The 17,089-nt window shown below is 43.5% G+C and overlaps 3 protein-coding genes across 3 annotated transcripts in view; 2 read left to right on the forward strand and 1 right to left on the reverse strand.

Moving 5' to 3' along the window:
• SAR1B (secretion associated Ras related GTPase 1B) overlaps window positions 1-17,089 on the forward strand; it is a 1,003,791-nt gene that overhangs the window by 820,598 nt on the left and 166,104 nt on the right. The gene's annotated exons all lie outside the window — the stretch shown is intronic.
• The window catches only part of DDX46 (DEAD-box helicase 46), a 75,955-nt gene that overhangs the window by 50,694 nt on the left and 8,172 nt on the right, over window positions 1-17,089 (reverse strand). Inside the window, exons 3-6 of the mRNA XM_050792753.1 lie at window positions 16,475-16,618; window positions 10,042-10,138; window positions 6,166-6,331; window positions 1,945-2,096 (exon numbers count right to left, since the gene is read on the reverse strand). Coding sequence (XP_050648710.1) covers window positions 1,945-2,096; window positions 6,166-6,331; window positions 10,042-10,138; window positions 16,475-16,618 — 559 coding nt within the window. The remainder of the gene's footprint in view (window positions 1-1,944; window positions 2,097-6,165; window positions 6,332-10,041; window positions 10,139-16,474; window positions 16,619-17,089) is intronic.
• The window catches only part of CDKN2AIPNL (CDKN2A interacting protein N-terminal like), a 413,846-nt gene that overhangs the window by 28,203 nt on the left and 368,554 nt on the right, over window positions 1-17,089 (forward strand). The window lies entirely within an intron of this gene.

A 17,089-nucleotide genomic window follows, 5' to 3' on the forward strand; every position in this document is an offset into this window, starting at 1 on the left:
AACCCAGGAGGCGGAGCTTGCAGTGAGCTGAGATCCGGCCACTGCACTCCAGCCTGGGCGACAGAGCGAGACCCCCTCTCAAAAAAAAAAATAAATAAAATAAAATAAAATAAGGCCAGGTGCGGAGGCTCACACTTGTAATCTCAGCATTTTGGGAGGCCAAGGCGGACAGATCACTTGAGGTCAGGAATTCAAGACCAGAATGGCCAACATGGTGAAACCGTCTCTACTGAAAATACAAAAATTAGCCAGGTATGGTGGTGGGCACTTGTAATTCCAGCTAATCGGGAGGCTGAGGTAGGAGAATCACTTGAACCTGGGAGGCACAGGGTGCAGTGAGCAGAGATAGTACCTATCACTGCACTCCAGCCTAGGCAACAGAGCAAGACTCCATCTCGAAAAACAAAACAAAACAAAACATAAATAAAATAAAAAATAAAATAAAATAAAATAAAATAGGGTGGGTGCAGTAGCCTAATGCCTGCAATCCCAGCACACTGGGAGGCCAAGGGAGGTGGCTCACCTGAGGTCAGGAGTTCAAGACCAGCCTGGCCAACATGGTGAAACCTCATCTCCACTAAAAATACAAAAATTAGCTGGGCGTGGTGGCAAGGGCCTGTAATCCCAGCTACTCAGGAAGCTGAGGCAGAAGAATCACTTGAACCCAGGAGGTGGAGGTTGCAGTGAGCTAAGACTGTGCCACTGCACTCCAGCCTAGGCAACAAAAGCAATACTCCATCTCAAAAAAATAAATTAAATTTATATAAAAAAATAAAATGAGGCTGGGCATGGTGGTTCACACCTGTAATCCCAGCACTTTGGGAGGCCAAGGTGGGAGGATCACCTGAGGTCGAGAGTTCGTGACCAGCCTGACCAACATGGTGAAACCCGGTCTCCACTAAAAATACTAAAATTAGCCAGGCATAGTGGCAGGCATCTATAATCCCAGCTACTTGGGAGGTTGAGGCAGGAGAATCACTTGAACTCGGGAGGCGGAGGTTGCAGTAAGCCAAGATTGCACCACTGCACTCCAGCTTGGGCAATAGAGCGAGACTCTGTCTCAGGAAAAAAAAAAATAAATAAATAAATAAATAAATAAATTTTAAAAATGAAACAAAATACTACTAAATGGTATTTTCCAATCACTAGGCAAGCCAGGGGCTTGTACTGGGAGCCTGAATAAACCAATAAATAAAACAGGTAAAAGTCACTGCCCTTAGAGTGCTTACATTTTAGAAGGGAGAAGGGACACACTGTAAACACAAAAAAATCATATAATTTGTCAAAATGTAATAAATGCTATGAAAAAGAGGAAAAAAAGAATAAAGTGAAGGTCGTCAAGGGGTATCAAAGATGCAGCTGGGCATGGTGGCTCATGCCTGTAATCCCAGGATATTGGGAGGCCAAGGCAGGTGGATCACTTGTGGCCAGGAATCCAAGACCAGCCTAAGCAACATGGTAAAACCTCATCTCTACCAAAATACAAAAATTAGCCAGGAGTGGTGGTTCACACATGTAGTTGCAGCTACTTGGGAGGCTGAGGTAGGTAGACTGCACAGGCCTGGGAGGTGGAGGTTGCAGTGAGCCAAGATAACACCACTGCACTCCAGCCTGGGCAACAGAGAGAGACTGTTTCAAAAAAAAAAAAAGAGTATCAAAGACAGGAGTGCTAGAGAAGTCTCCAGAGAACTTATTTAAAAGGTTAATATGTAAGCAAAGATATTAAACAAAGGTGATGGTGTTAAAAGAGTGACTTTTGAAAGAACACTTAGAGCTAAAATTTGCCAGTATCTCTGGTACTTAGAAAAAGTACTGCCATCTCTCAGATGAGGAGAAAGAAAACTGTTAGCTTTATAAAATCATGCAAATCAGTAGGACAATGCAATGGAGAATTCAAGTTACCCAAAAGGAAATAGAAATCTTTAAAAATAAGAAATTCCATACCTTTTCATTTCCCCCACCACCTTTTACACTTCTCATGTTAAATTTTTTTACTTCCTCTTTCACTTCTTCCATGTAAGCATCTAATGGATCTAACTCCTCACCCTCCATTTCATTTCCTTCCTTTTCAGCTTCTGCAGGATCATCTTCATCATCTAAAATACCAGAATACACTTTCTTTAAACATCTGTTTCAATATGCAATATTTCACAATCAGACCACACCCCACCTCTCTAACCTTTTCTCCCACTGCCCAAACACCCCTTTTCCAATTACTCCAGCAATCCAGCAGTTCAAATGCTCACTTTCGGAGGTTTTTCCATTTTTACATGAAGCATGTATTACTTTTGAATATTAACAATGACAAAATAAATATGAATAAAATATAAATTGTTTGGTTGTAAAAGGGTCAAAAGATTAATTATGCCAAAAAAAGATGATCTCCAATAATAGATTTTACAGCTATACAGCTGGATGCAGAACTACAAACTTTCTCTGCTAAATGACTTTTTTTATTTCTTTGTTTCCTCTTTTTTTTTTTTTTTGAGATGGAGTCTCGCTCTGTCGCCCAGGCTGGAGTGCAGTGGCACGATCTCTGCTCCCTGCAAGCTTCGCCTCCCAGGTTCACACCATTCTTTTGCCTCAGCCTCACAAGTACCTGCCACTACAGGCGCCCACCACGCCTGGCTAATCTTTTGTATTTTTAGTAGAGACAGGGTTTCACCATGTTAGCGAGGATGGTCTCAAACTCCTGACCTCGCTTTCCGCCCGCCTCAGCCTCCCTAAGTGCTGGGATTACAGGCATGAGCTTTCTTTTTTTTTTTTTCTTTTTTTTTTTTTTTTTTTGAGACAGAGTCTCGCTCTGTGGCCCAGGCTGGAGTGCAGTCGCGATCTCAGCTTACTGCAACCTCTGCATCCTGGGTTCAAGCAATCCTCCTGCCTCAGCCTCCTGAGTAGCTAGGATTACAGGCACACGCCAACCACACCTGGCTCATTTTTGTAGTTAATAGAGACGAGGTCTCACCATGTTTGTCAGGCTGGTCTCGAACTCCTGACCTCGTGATCCACCCACCTCAGCCTCCCAAAGTGCTAGGAGTACAGGCATGAGCCATCACGTCTGCTAAATGACATTTTCAATTACAGTTGATCCCTGAACAACATAAGTTTGAACTGCATGGGTCCACATGGAAGTAAATTTTCTTCTGCCTTTGCCACCCCAGAGAGAAGATCAACTCCTCCTCCTCTTCTTCCTTCTCAGCCTACTCAATGTGAAGACGACAAGAATGAAGACTTTTAAGATGACCCACTTCAACTTAATGGACAGTAAATATATTTTCTCTTTCTTGTAATTCTTTTTTTTTTCCGAGACAGAGTTTCGCTCTGTCGCCAGTCTGGAGTGCAGTGGTGTGATCTCGGCTCACTGACTACAACCTCCATCTCTCAGGTTCAAGTGATTCTCCTGCCTCAGCCTCCCAAGTAGCTGGGACTACAGATGTGTGCCACCAGGTCCAGCTAATTTTTGTATTTTTAGTAGACATGGAGTTTCACCACGTTGGCCAGGATGATCTTGATCTCTTGACCTTGTGAACTGCCCGCCTTGGCCTCCCAAAGCGCTGGGATTACAGGCGTGCACCAGCGTGCCCGGCCTATTAATTCTCTTAATAACATTCTTTTCTCCAGCTTACCATATTAAAAGAATATAGTATTTAATACATAAAGCATACAAAGTTATGTGTTATTCAACTGTTCATGTTACTGGTGAACAGTAAGCAGGTAATGCTTAGTTTCTGGGGAGTAAAAAGTTATATATGGATATTTCACTGCGTAGGGAGGTTGGAGTGCTGAGCTACCAAGTTGTTCAAGGGTCAAATGTATTTCTTCTCTTTCAATACCTTTCAATCACAGAAGATGGCGTATCTTAGTTATGTAGAAAAGATTAGATTGTCTTGAATTAAGATATCATGACTACTTGGCGGGCGTGATGGCTCACACTTGTAATCCCAGTGCTTTGGGAGGCAGATCACAAGGCCAGGAGTTCGAGACCAGCCTGGCCACCACAGTGAAACCCTATCTCTATTAAAAATAGGCCAAGGTGGGCAGATCACAAGGTTGGGAGTTCAACACCAGCCTGGCCAATGTGGTGAAACCTCATCTCTACTAAAAATACAAAAAAATTAGTTGGGCGTGGCGGTGTATACCTGTAATCCCAGCTACTGTGCAGGCTGAGGCAAAGAATTTCTTGAACCCAGGAGGTGGAGGCTGCAGTGAGCCAAGATTGCGCCACTGCACTCAAGCGTGGGCAACAAAGCGAGACTCCGTCTCAAAAAAAAAAAAAAAACGACATCATAACTACTTATAGACAGAATCTATTTAAACCATTATTTGGAACTTTCACAGAAAATGAACCAAAATCCCGTTTTCCTATAAAATTATACAATCTTCTACTTTACTAAAATCTTAAAAGTCAAAATCAGATATGAAGGGAAATGTTTCCATCCTAAATTATGAAGCATCAGCAGCCACAGTGGCTCCCACCTGTAATCCCAGCAGTGAGAAAGGTCAAAGCAGCAGGCTCCCTTGACCCCAGGAGTTCGAGACTAGCTGGGCAACATATCGAGACCCTGGCTCTTCAAAAAATGACAAAATTAACTGGGCATGGTGGCTCACACCTGTAGTCCCAGCACTTTGGGAGGCCAAAGTGGGAGGATCACCTGAGGTCAGGAGTTTAAAACCAGCCTGGCCAACATAGCAAAACCCCAGCTGTACTAAAAATAGAAAAATTCAAAAATTATCCAGGCATGGTGGCAGGTGCCTGTAATCCCGACTACTTGAAAAGCTGAGGCTCAAGAGAATAGCTTGAACCTGGGAGGCACAGACTACAGTGCCACCTGGGTGACAGAGCGAGACTCAGTCAAAAAAGAAAAAAGAAAAAGACAAAATCAGCCAGGCATGGTGGCTACTCTGGAGGCTGAGGCAAAAAAATCACTTGAGCCCAGGAGGTCGAGGCTGCAGTGAACCATGACTGTGCCACTGCACTTCAGCCTAGGCAACAGAGTGAAACTCTACCTCCAAAAAAATAGAAAAATCAGAGGAGGGACTTGAAAGCACGCCCTTAATTTACTCTCCTTATTAACATTCACATTGCTAGTAATATATTAAAGAGCTATTTACTGGCTATGCTCATAAGCACTCAATGATTCACTCTAAAGTAAAATCAGTGATGCTTACTAAACACAATTTTATGTTTCAAATTACAACATAAATATTAAAAGGGGCTTTTACAATCTCAATTCCAATTCTGGGTATATACTTCACAGAACTCAATACAGAGACTCAAACAGATATATATAAACCAATGGCCACAGGAGCATTACTCACAATAACAAAAAGGTGGAAACCACCAAATTATCCAACAGCAGGTGAATGAACAAACAAAACTTGGCATACATATATACAGTGAACTATTATTCAGCCATATAAAGAAAGGAAATTCCGAGATGCTACAACATACATGCACCTTGAAAACATTATGCTAAGTGAAATAAGCCAGACACAAAAAGATAAGTATTTATCATGATTCCACTTATGTGAGGTAGCTAGACCAAACAAATTCAGAGACAGAAAACAGAACAAAGGTTATAAGAAGTAGCGCGAAAAGGCGCCATAGAGTTATTTAAAAGGTGCAGAGTTTCTGCATGGAATGACCAAAAAGTCATGGAAACAGACAGTGGTAATGACTGCACAACACTACAAATGTATTTATCACCAAATTGAAACTTGAAAATGATGAAAATGGTAAACAGGGCCAGGCGCGCTGGCTCACACCTGTAATCCCAGCACTTTGGGAGGCCAAGGCAGGCGGATCACGAGGTCAGGAGACTGAGACCATCCTGGCTAACACAGTGAAACCCCATCTCTACTAAAAATACAAAAAATTAGCTGGGCGTGGTGACGGGCGCCTGTAGTCCCAGCTACTTGGGAGGCTGAGGCAGGAGAATGGTGTGAACCTGGGAGGCAGAGCTTGCAGTGAGCCAAGATTGCGCCACTGCACTCCAGCCTGGGCAATAGAGCGAGACTCAGTCTCAAAAAAAAAGAAGAAAATGGTAAATAGTGTATTATGCATAGTTTTCAACAATAAAAAATATTAAAAATCCCTTACGAAATATTATTCATACAATATTCTACATGAGTTTTTATACAGGCTATCAGGCTAAAAAAATATACCATCATCGTCCTCTAAACTCCATTTTTTCCCTTGTTTCATCTCTTCGATTTCCTTTTTCAGTTCTCCTATGTTTTCCATAGCCTTTTTACGTTGCTCTTCTCGCCATTTTTCTACTCTTTCTTTTCGCTTTCTCATTTCTTCTTCCAGCTTATTCTGGTCAAAGTTCTTGGGGAATAAAATAAAGAAAGAGATGGAGGAAAATAAAAAGAAAAATCAAATTTAATAACTTTGCTCCAAGTGACATTCCAGTAAGTTCTTCAAAGTATAAAGAAGGGGTAAAAAGGCATATATACAAACTCCTCAGGGTAGACTTAAATCACACACCTTTATAAATATACGCACAAATATATTACCAAAATGAAATCACAAAAAAAGCATCTTCAAATAAGAAAGCCAAAAGATATATTTCAAACACCATAAATTAATCTAATTTTACTTACATTATGCAGACATAAATTTTATTTCTTCCTAACAATAGAAACTAAAGCAATTAGCAAGAAAAGTTTCCCAGTTATTGTCAATTTTAGTCCCCCAAACTCCTCCAAAACTGCCTCTATGAAAAGCAATTTTCTATTACAAGCTAGAAAGTAAATGACATCAACATGATAAAGAAATTTTGTGACCAGGCACATGGTACATGCCTGTGGTCCCAGCTACTTGGGAAGCTGAGGCTAGAGGATCCCTTGAGCACAGGAGGTTGAGATCAGCCTCGGCAACAAAGGGAGACTGTGTTATTAAGAAAATAAAAGTTTAGGCCGAGCGTGGTGGCTCAAGCCTGTAATCCTAGCACTTTGGGAGGCCAAGACGGGCGGATCACGAAGTCAGGAGATCGAGACCATCCTGGCTAACACAGTAAAACCCTGTCTCTACTAAAAAAAATACAAAAAACTAGCAGGGCGAGGTGGCGGGCACCTGTAGTCCCAGCTACTCGGGAGGCTGAGGCAGGAGAATGGTGTAAACCCAGGAGGCGGAGCTTGCAGTAAGCTGAGATCTGGCCACTGCACTCCAGCCTGAGCGACAGAGCAAGACTCCGTCTCAAAAAAAGTAAATAAATAAAAGAAAATAAAAGTTTATGGCCAGGCACGGTGGCTTACACCTGTAATCCCAGCACTGTGGAAGCTGAGGTGGGTGGATCCCTTGAGGTCAGGAAGTAAAGACCAGCCTTGCCAAAATGGTGAAACCCTGTCTCTACTAAAAACACAAAATTAGCTGGGCATGGTTCCCCATTCCTGTAGTGCCAGCTACTCAGGAGGCTGAAGCAGGAGAATTGCTTCAACTCAGGAGGCGGAGGTTGCAGCGAGCTGAGATCACGCCATTGTACTCCAGCCTCGGCAAAAAGAGCAGAACTCCGTCTCAAAAAAAATGAATAGGCCAGGCTCATGCTTGTAATCCCAGCACTTTGGGAGGCAGAGGCGGGCAGATTGCCTGAAGGCAGGAGTTCAAGACCAGTCTGGCCAACATGGGGAAATCCCATCTCTACAAAAAATACAAAAAAAAATAGCTGGGCATGGTGGCATGCGCCTGTAATCCCAGCTACTCGGGAGGCTGAGACAGGGGAATTGCTTGAACAAAGGAGGCAGAGGTTGCAGTGAGCCGAGATCACACCACTGCACTCTAGCCTGGGTGACAGAGCAAGACTCCATCTCAAAAAAAATAACAAATAAATAAATAAATAAAAACAAAATTGGCAAAAGATACGAATATGCCATTCAAATAAAAGTGAAAATGGTTAATAAACTTGAGAAAATGGCCAGATGCGGTGGCTCACACCTGTAATCTCAGCACTTTGGGAGGCCAAGGCAGGTGGAACACCTGAGGTCGGGAGTTTGAGACCAGCCTGACCAACATGGAGAAACCCCGTCTCTACTAAAAATACAAAATTAGCCAGGCATGGTGGCACATGCCTGTAATTCCAGCTACTCGGGAGGCTAAGGCAGGAGAATAGCTTGAACTCAGGAGGTGGAGGTTGCGGTGAGCCTAGATCGCGCCATTGCACTCCAGTCTGGGAAACAAGAGCAAAACTCTGTCTCAAAAAAAAAAAAAAAATTTAGAAAATACATTCTTATTAAATTATAAATACATATTATATTCACAGCATTTAAATATTCACTCATTTAAGATATGCAGCTGAATATAAGGAATATCAATCACTTCCTAACAGATTGGAAAAATTAAACTTTGAAATTCCCATGGGGGCAAGGATGTACAGAAACAAATGTATTCACATCTAAATTCTTTTTTTTGGTTTTTTGGTTCTGGGGTTTTTTTTTTGAGACAGTCTTGCTGTCACCCAGGCTGGAGTGCAGTGGCATGAACTCGGCTCACTGAAATCTCCGCCTCCCAGGTTCAAGCTCCCGAGAAACTGGGATTACAGGCGCATGCCACCACGCCTGGCTAATTTTGTATTTTTAGTAGCAACAGAGTCTCACTGTATTGGCAGGCTGGTCTTGAACTCCTGACCTCAAGTGATCTGCCTGCCTCGGCCTCCCAAATTCCTGGGATTACAGGCATGAGCCACAGCACCTGGCCTCATGTCTAAATTCCTAAGTCTAAATTTTTTTTTTCAGACAGTCTCGCTGTCACCAGGCTGGAGTGCACTGGCTGGATCTTGGCTAATTGCAATCTCCAAGTCCTGGGTTCAAGACATTCTTCTGCCGCAGCCTCCCGAGTAGCTGGGATTACAGGCACGCGCATCCACAACCAGCTAATCTTTGTATTTTTAGTAAAGACAAGGTTTCACCACGGTGGCCAAGATGGTCTCAATCTCTTGACCTCGTAATCTACCCACCTTGGCCTCCCAAAGTGCTGGGATTACAGGTATGAGCCACCACGCCCGGCCTTCAAGCTTTTTTTGAGACAGAGTTTCGCTCTTGTTGCCCAGGCTGGAGTGCAATAGTGCGATTTTGGCTCATGCAACCTCTACCTCCCAGGTTCAAGTGATTCTCCTGCCTCAGTCTCCCAAGTAGCAGGGATTACAGGCACGTGCCACCACGTCTGGCTAATTTTTGTATTTTTAGTAGTGATGGGGTTTTACCATATTGGTCAGGCTGGTCTAGAACTCCTCACCTCAGGTGATCCACCTGAATTGGCCTCCCAACGTGGTGAGATTACAGGCATGAGCCACCGTGCCCAGCCTTAAGTCTAAATTTATACAAATTTTTTGGAAGGCAACTGATAATGTTCATATGGTAAGACCACATTTTTATGTAAAAAGAGATAATGTGTATAGATGTGCAACTTCTTTCAGAAAATTTTCCCACAGGGGTAAATATTATTTAATCTTCCTTTTTATCTTTCACAACTGGTTATTTTAAAATAAAGCTTACAGCATTAAAAAGAAAAAATTTGTCGTCATAGAAACAAGTTTGTTTTTGTTTTTGAGACGGAGTCTTGCTCTGTCGCCCAGGCTGTAGTGGCCCAATCTCAGCTTACTGCAAGCTCCGCCTCCCGGGTTCACGCCATTCTCCTGCCTCAGCCTCCCAAGTAGCTGGGACTACAGGCGCCTGCTACCACGTCCGGCTAATTTTTTTTTTTGTATTTTTAGTAAAGACAGGATTTCACCCTGTTAGCCAGGATGGTTTTGCTCTCCTGACCTCATGATCCGCCCACCTTGCCCTCCCAAAATGCTGGGATTACAGGCATGAGCCACTGCACCCAGCCCACAGAAACAAGTTTGATGCACGCCTGTAGTCCCAACTACTTGGGAGGCTGAGGCAGGAGAATCGCTTGAACTCAGGAGGCGGACGGAGGTTGTAGTGAGCCGAGAATGTGCCACTGCAGCACTCCAGCCTGGGCAACACAGCGAGACTCTTACCTCAAAAAAAAGAGAAAGAAACAAGTATGATATACAATTATTTTTAAATTAATAAACATACGCCAGCATCTTTTTCTTTTTCATCCTCCTTGTCATCTTTGTCTTTTTTCTTCTCTTTAGAGCTTTCCCCACCATCAGTTTTCTCTTTGGACCTAGATCTACCAAAAAAATAAAAGAGACGAGAAATATCATTCATTTGTGCTTAGAAACATTCATTATTAAACACTTTTTTTCTTTTTGAGACAGTGTCTCACTCGGTCGCCTGGAATGGAGTGCAATGGCGTGATCTCGGCTCTGCAACCTCCACCTCTCGGACTCAAGCGATTCTCCTGTCACAGACTCTCAAACAGCTGAGATTACAGGTGCAAGCCACCACACTCACAATTTTTGTGTTGTTTTTTTTTTTTGAGACAGAGTCTTGCTCAGTCGCCCAGGCTGGAGTGCGGTGGCGTGATCTTGGCTCGCTGCAAGCTCCGCCTCCCGGCTTCACGCCATTCCCCTGCCTCAGCCTCCCGAGTAGCTGGGACTACAGGCGCCCGCCACTACACCGGGCTAGTTTTTTTGTATTTTTAGTAGAGACGGGGTTTCACCGTGTTAGCCAGGATGGTCTTGATCTCCTGACCTCGTGATCCACCCGTCTCGGCCTCCCAAAGTGATGGGATTACAGGCGTGAGTCACTGCGCCCGGCCTTGTATTTCTAGTAGGGACAGGTTTTTTTGTATTTCCAGTAGAGACAGGTTTTCACCATGTTGGCCAGGCTGGTCTTGAACTTCTAACCTCAGGTGATCTGCCCGCCTCAGCCTCTAGTATTAGAGGAATATTATAATATTAATATTCCTCATGCCTGGGATTATAGGCATGAGCCACCTTGCCCGGCCTTAAAATACTTTTACAGGTGGGGTGAGGTAGTTCACACTTACATTCCCAATGCTTTGGGAGGCCAAGGCAGGAGGATCAATTGAAAACAGGAGTTAAAGAGATCAGCCAGGGCAACATAACAAGATCCAATCTTTCCAAAAAATTCTAAGAATTAGCTCGGTATAGTGGTGTGCACCTGCAGCCCTACCTACTGAGGAGGCAGAGACAAGACGATTACTTGAGCCCAGTAGTTCGAGGCTGCAGTTAGTTATGATCCCATCACTGCACTCCAGCTTGGGTGACAAAGTGAGACCCTGTCTCTTCAAAAAAAAAAAAAAAAAGACATAGGTCAGACATAGTGGCTCATGCCTGTAATGTCAGCATTTTGGGAGGCCAAGGCAGGAAGATCATTTGAGCCCAGGAGTTCGAGACCAGCCAGGATAATATAGTGAGATGTCATCTCTATTAAATTAAAACAAAAAATACATAAGTACACTTACTAGATTTGTATTCCACTATTTAGGTAAAAAATAAACTTCTAAGAGTCTACTGTGTTTCATATTCCATTAATAAACACCTGGAGGCCAGGCACAGTGGCTCACGCCCGTAATCCCAGCACTTTGAGAGGCCGAGGCAGGCAGATCACGAGGTCAGGAGATTGAAACCATCCTGGTCAACATGGTGAAACCCCATCTCGGCAGGGCGCGGTGGCTCACGCCTGTAATCCCAGCCCTTTGGGAGGTCCAGGCAGGTGGATCACATGAGGTCAGGAGTTCTAGACCAGTCTGACCAACATGGTGAAACCCTGTCTCTACTAAAAATACAAAAATTAGCCAGGCTTGGTGACAGGAGCCTGTAATCCCAGCTATTTGGGGGTGGGAGGCCAAGGCAGGAGAATTGCTTGAACCCGGAAGGCGGAGGTTGCAGTGAGCTGAGATCCGGCCACTGCACTCCAGCCTGGGCGACAGGGCGAGACTCCGTCTCAAAAAAAAAAAAAAAAAAAAAAAAAAATTAGCTGGGCGTTGTGGCGGGCACCTGCAGTCCCAGCAACTCAGGAGGCTGAAGCAGAAGAATGGCATGAACCCAGGAGGTGGCATTTGCAGTGAGCCGAGATCGCACCACTGCACTCCAGCCTGGGCGACAGAGCGACAATCTGTTTCAAAAAAAAAAACAAACAAAAAAAAAAAAAAACACAAACTTGAAAATATAATGGGCCGGGCACGGTGGCTCACACCTGTAATCCCAGCACTTTGGGAGGCCAAGGTGGGCGGACCACAAGGTCAGGCTATGGAGACCATCCTGGCTAACATGGTGAAACCCCATCTCTGCTAAAAATACAAAAAATTAGCCAGGCGTGGTGGTGGGCGCCTGTAGTCCCAGCTACTCGAGAGGCTGAGGCAGGAAAATGGCGTGAACCTGGGAGGCGGAGCTTGCAGTGAGCCAAGATCGTGCCACTGCACGCCAGCCTGGGGCGATGAGCAAGACTCCATCTCAAAAAAAAAAAAGAAAGAAAATATAATGAAAAAAATTAATTCCATGATTAATCCCATGACACAAATGGGAAACATTACTAAATACTTGAACATACTATATACAAACAACAAAATTTAGGTAGGATAGTTAAAATGTGATAAATGAAGAAACAGACCTATATTCTGCAAGATAATTTGGCCGGGCGCGGTGGCTCAAGCCTGTAATCCCAGCACTTTGGGAGGCCGAGAAACGGGCGGATAGGTCAGGAGATCGAGACCATCCTGGCTAACACCGTGAAACCCCGTCTCTACTTACAAAAAACTAAATCGGAGGCTGAGGCAAGAATGGCCTAAACCCGGGAGGCAGCTTGCAGTGAGCTGAGATGCCACTGCACTCTACAGAGCAAGATGTCTCAAAAAAAAAAAAAAAAAAAAAAAAAAAAAAAAGATAATTTATATGATTTTAAAATCCCAAGGGACACGCATTTTGAATGTTCTCATGTTCTAATGATTTTTGGGGGCTTGAGACGGAGTCTCTCTGTCGGCCAGCCTGAAGTACAGTGGCACAATCTCGGCTCACTGAAATCTCTGCCTCCCGGTTTCAAGCGATTCTCCTGCCTCAGCCTCCCGAGTAGCTGGGATCACAGGTGTGCGCCACCTGTGATCCCACACCTGGCTAATTTTTTATTTTTAGTAAAATTTTTTTTTATTTTACTATAAATAAAAAAATAAATAATTTTTTATTTTTAGTAAAGATGAGGTTTCACCATGTTGGTCAGGCTGGTCTCAAACTCCTGACCTTGTGATCCACCCGCCTCGGCCTCCCAAAGTGCTGGGATTACAGGCGTGAGCCACTTCACTTGGCCTTCTAATGATTTTCTAATGTTAAAATAACCTGCCATCCTTGGAATAAACCCAACTTGTTTATGCACCCCAACTTACGGCATCTCAAAACGAATAAAATTTCTTAATTTTAATGTAATCAAATTAGTCCATCTTTTTTCTCCTTTATAACTGGTGCTTTTTAAAGTAGTTTAGAAATCCTTCCAGATTTGATGTAAGATACCTAGAGGTGAAGAAGATACTCTCTAGTACAAACTTTTAAAAGGTTTAGAATTTTGCCATCTAATTTGGTCTTTGCTTGGAATTGCTTTTTGTTCACAAAATACGGTAGGCAGTCTTATTTCATAAAAGGATACTAGATATCCCTAGAAAAATTTTTTTAATTTTCTGGCCAGGCTTGGTGGCTCACGCCTGTAATCCTAGCACTTTGGAAGGCCGAGGCGGGTGGATCATAAGGTCAGGAGATCGAGACCATTCTGGCTAACACAGTGAAACCCCATCTCTACTAAAAAATAAAAAAAATTAGCCGGGCATGTTGGCACACGCCTGTAAGTCCCAGCTACTCAGGAGGCTGAGGCAGGAGAATTGCTTGAACCCACAAGGCGGAGGTTGCAGTGAGCCGAGATTGCACCATTACATTCCAGCCTGGGCAACAGAATGAGACTTTGTCTCAAAAAAAAAAAAAAAAAAATTCTCCACTTATTACAGCACCACCTCTGTCACCTAATCAAATTACCATGTGTATGGATGTGTTTCTGGGCTCTTTACATGGTTCACTAATCTGTTTGTCCACTGCTACACAAATTGCACATTGTCTTAATTTCTGTAATTTTTTGGTTTTTTTTTTTTTTTTTTTGAGAAGGAGTTTCACTCTTGTTGCGCAGGCTGGAGTGCAATGGCACGATCTTGGCTCACTGCAACCTCCACCTCCTGGTTTCAAGCTATTCTCCTGCCTTAGTCTCCTGAGTAGCTGGGATTACAGGCATATCACCACGCCCAGCTAATTTTGTATTTTTAGTAGAAATGGGGTTTCTCCACATTGGTCAGGCTGGTCACGAACTCCCGACCTCAGGTGATCCGCCCACCTCGGCCTCCCAAAGTGCTGGGATTACAGGCATGAGCCACCGCACCCAGCCTAATTTCTGTAACTTTTAAGACAAGTCTTGGCTGGGCGCGGTGGCTCACGCCTGTAATCCCAGCACTTTGGGAGGCCGAGGTGGGCAGATCACTTCAGGTCAGGAGTTCCAGATCAGTTCGGCAAACATGCCAAAATCCTATCTCCACTAAAAATACAAAAATTAGCTTGGCATGGTGGCGGGAACCTGCAATCCCAGCTACTTGGGAGGCTGAGGCAGGAAAATTGCTTGAACCCCACAGGCAGAGCTTGCAGTGAACTGAGATTGTGCCTCTGCACTCCAGCCTGGGCGACAGAGTGAGACTCTGTCTCCAAAAAAAAAAAAGTATTCAACTTCAACTTCATTATTAATCACGGAAATGCAAACTGAAACAATAACAATATTATTATTACACATGTGTCCAGTTGGCAAAAATTTAAAGGACTGACAATTCCAAATACTGAAAAGGGCATGGGATAACAGCATTCTCACCCACTGATAGTACAAGTATCATTAGTACAAACTCTTTGAAAAGCAATTTGAGATTAACTACTAAAAATAAAGCTATGTTTATTCTACAACCAAGCACTTTCACTTCTAGAAATGCACACTAGGAAAAAGTTATGTGCATATATACCAAGAGATACACACACAAAAGCTAATAGCCCAGGCCGGGCGCGGTGGCTCAAGCCTGTAATCCCAGCACTTTGGGAGGCCGAGGCGGGTGGATCACGAAGTCAGGAGATCGAGACTATCCTGGCTAACATGGTGAAACCCCGTCTCTACTAAAAATACAAAAAACTAGCCGGGCGTGGTGGCGGGCGCCTGTAGTCTCAGCTACTTGGGAGGCTGAGGCGGGAGAATGGCATGAACTCGGGAGGCGGAGCTTGCAGTGAGCCAAGATCACGCCACTGCACTCCAGCCTGGGAGACACAGCGAGACTCCGTCTCAAAAAAAAAAAAAACAAAAGCTAATAGCCCAAAGGTTAAAACAAACATCCATTTTCAGCAGAATGGATAAATTATGGGATGTTTATACCACAGAATACTACTCAGCAACGAAAATGAACTACTGCTGTAACATGTGAATCTCAAACAATGTTGAGCAAAGACACATATGAACACATGACTCCATTCATGTAAAGATAAAAAGAAAATATAAATCTAAATTTTTTTTCCAGATGCAAACGCAGTTGTAAAACTATAAGGAAATGAAGAAAATTACTAGCACAAAAGTCAGCAGTGGTTTCACCTAGCAGGTAGAGAGTTAGGTCAGAGAAGATAAATGGAGGACTTACGGGATACTGACAATGTTTTATTTCTTGACTTTGATGGTGGGCATATGATATTTGTTTTATAATTACTTAATAAACTACATGTTTTTTTGTTTTTTTGTTTTTTTTTTCTCTGAGACAGAGTCTTACTCTGTTGCCCAGAGCTAGAGTGCAATGGTGCCATCATCTCAGCTCACTGAAACCTCCGCCTCCTGGTTCAAGCATTTCTCCCACCTCAGCCTCCCAAGTAGCTGGGATTACAGGCACGTGCCACCATGCCCAGCTGATTTTTGTATTTTTAGTAGAGATGGGGTTTTACCATGTTGGCCAGGCTGGTCTCGACCTCCTGATCTCGTGATCTGCCTGCCTCGACCTCCCCAAGTGCTGGGATTACAGGCATGAGCCACCGCGCCCAATCCTAATAAACTGTATGTTTATATTTTGCTCACTTTTTCTGAATTTATATTTTGTTTTTAACTGAAATAGAACTTCCAGAATGGGCAGAGTGGCTCACACCTATAATCCCAGGACTTTTGGAGGCCTAGGTGAGAGGATCGCTTGAGTCTACAAGTTTGAGGTTAGTGAGCTATGTTCTTGCCACTTCACTCCAGCCTGGGCAACAGAGTGAGACCTTGTCTGAAAAGAAAATGACAGAGTTTCTACAAAGATGTCTGTAAAATACATTTCCGATTAATAGTATGTATTAAATAAGAATACAATGTATTGACTGTTAAAACTGACAGAATCTAGTATTTTCCAGCTGAATTACAAACATTATAACCGATTAAAATAAAACATTGCCAACAGTTCATGGTAGGAGCCAAATACAGTTAATTCTCTACAAAAATAAATTTAAAGGAAAAAAAAGAAAGGCGCAGAGAAGGGAAGCAGTCCCCAATATGCATTGTAGATGGAGCCCAATGATAACATTACCTATTCTCAATTTTCTTGCTTTTATTGCCAGGACTGGAGGATCGGGATCGCCGGCCCCGGCTTCTACTCCTTGAGCGTCTCCTGTCTCTACTTCGAGATCTTCTTCGCTCTCGGCTTCTGTCTCTCTCTCTACTTCTGGAACGTCTGAAAGGGGAACACTTTTCATTTATTCTATGACCAAATGGAGTTACTATTTCAAATCAGGATTCTGTCCCACATTGAAAGAATCTTAATTACTACCATCATTAAAGGCAGAGATCTCAATGAAGTAAAGCCAGGTCTTACAAGTGCTCAATGAAAGAAATGAGAATACTAATTTTTTTTTTTTTTTAGACAATGTCTCAGTTCTGTCACCCAGGCCGGAGTGCAGTGGCACAACTGCAGCGGCACAATTGCAGCTCACTGCAACCTCTGCCTTCCAGGTTCAAGTGATTCTCCTGCCTCAGTCTCCCCAGTAGCTGGGATTACAGATCTGCACCACCATGCCAGGCTAATTTTTTTTTTTTTTTTTTGGAGACAGAGTTTCACTCTTGTTGCCCAGGCTGGAGTGCAATGGCACGATCTCGGCTCGCCACAACCTCTGTCTCCTGGGTTAAAGCGATTCTCCTGCCTCAG

Source organism: Macaca thibetana, chromosome 6 (genome assembly GCF_024542745.1).
Source record: "Macaca thibetana thibetana isolate TM-01 chromosome 6, ASM2454274v1, whole genome shotgun sequence".
Lineage (NCBI taxonomy): Eukaryota > Metazoa > Chordata > Mammalia > Primates > Cercopithecidae > Macaca > Macaca thibetana.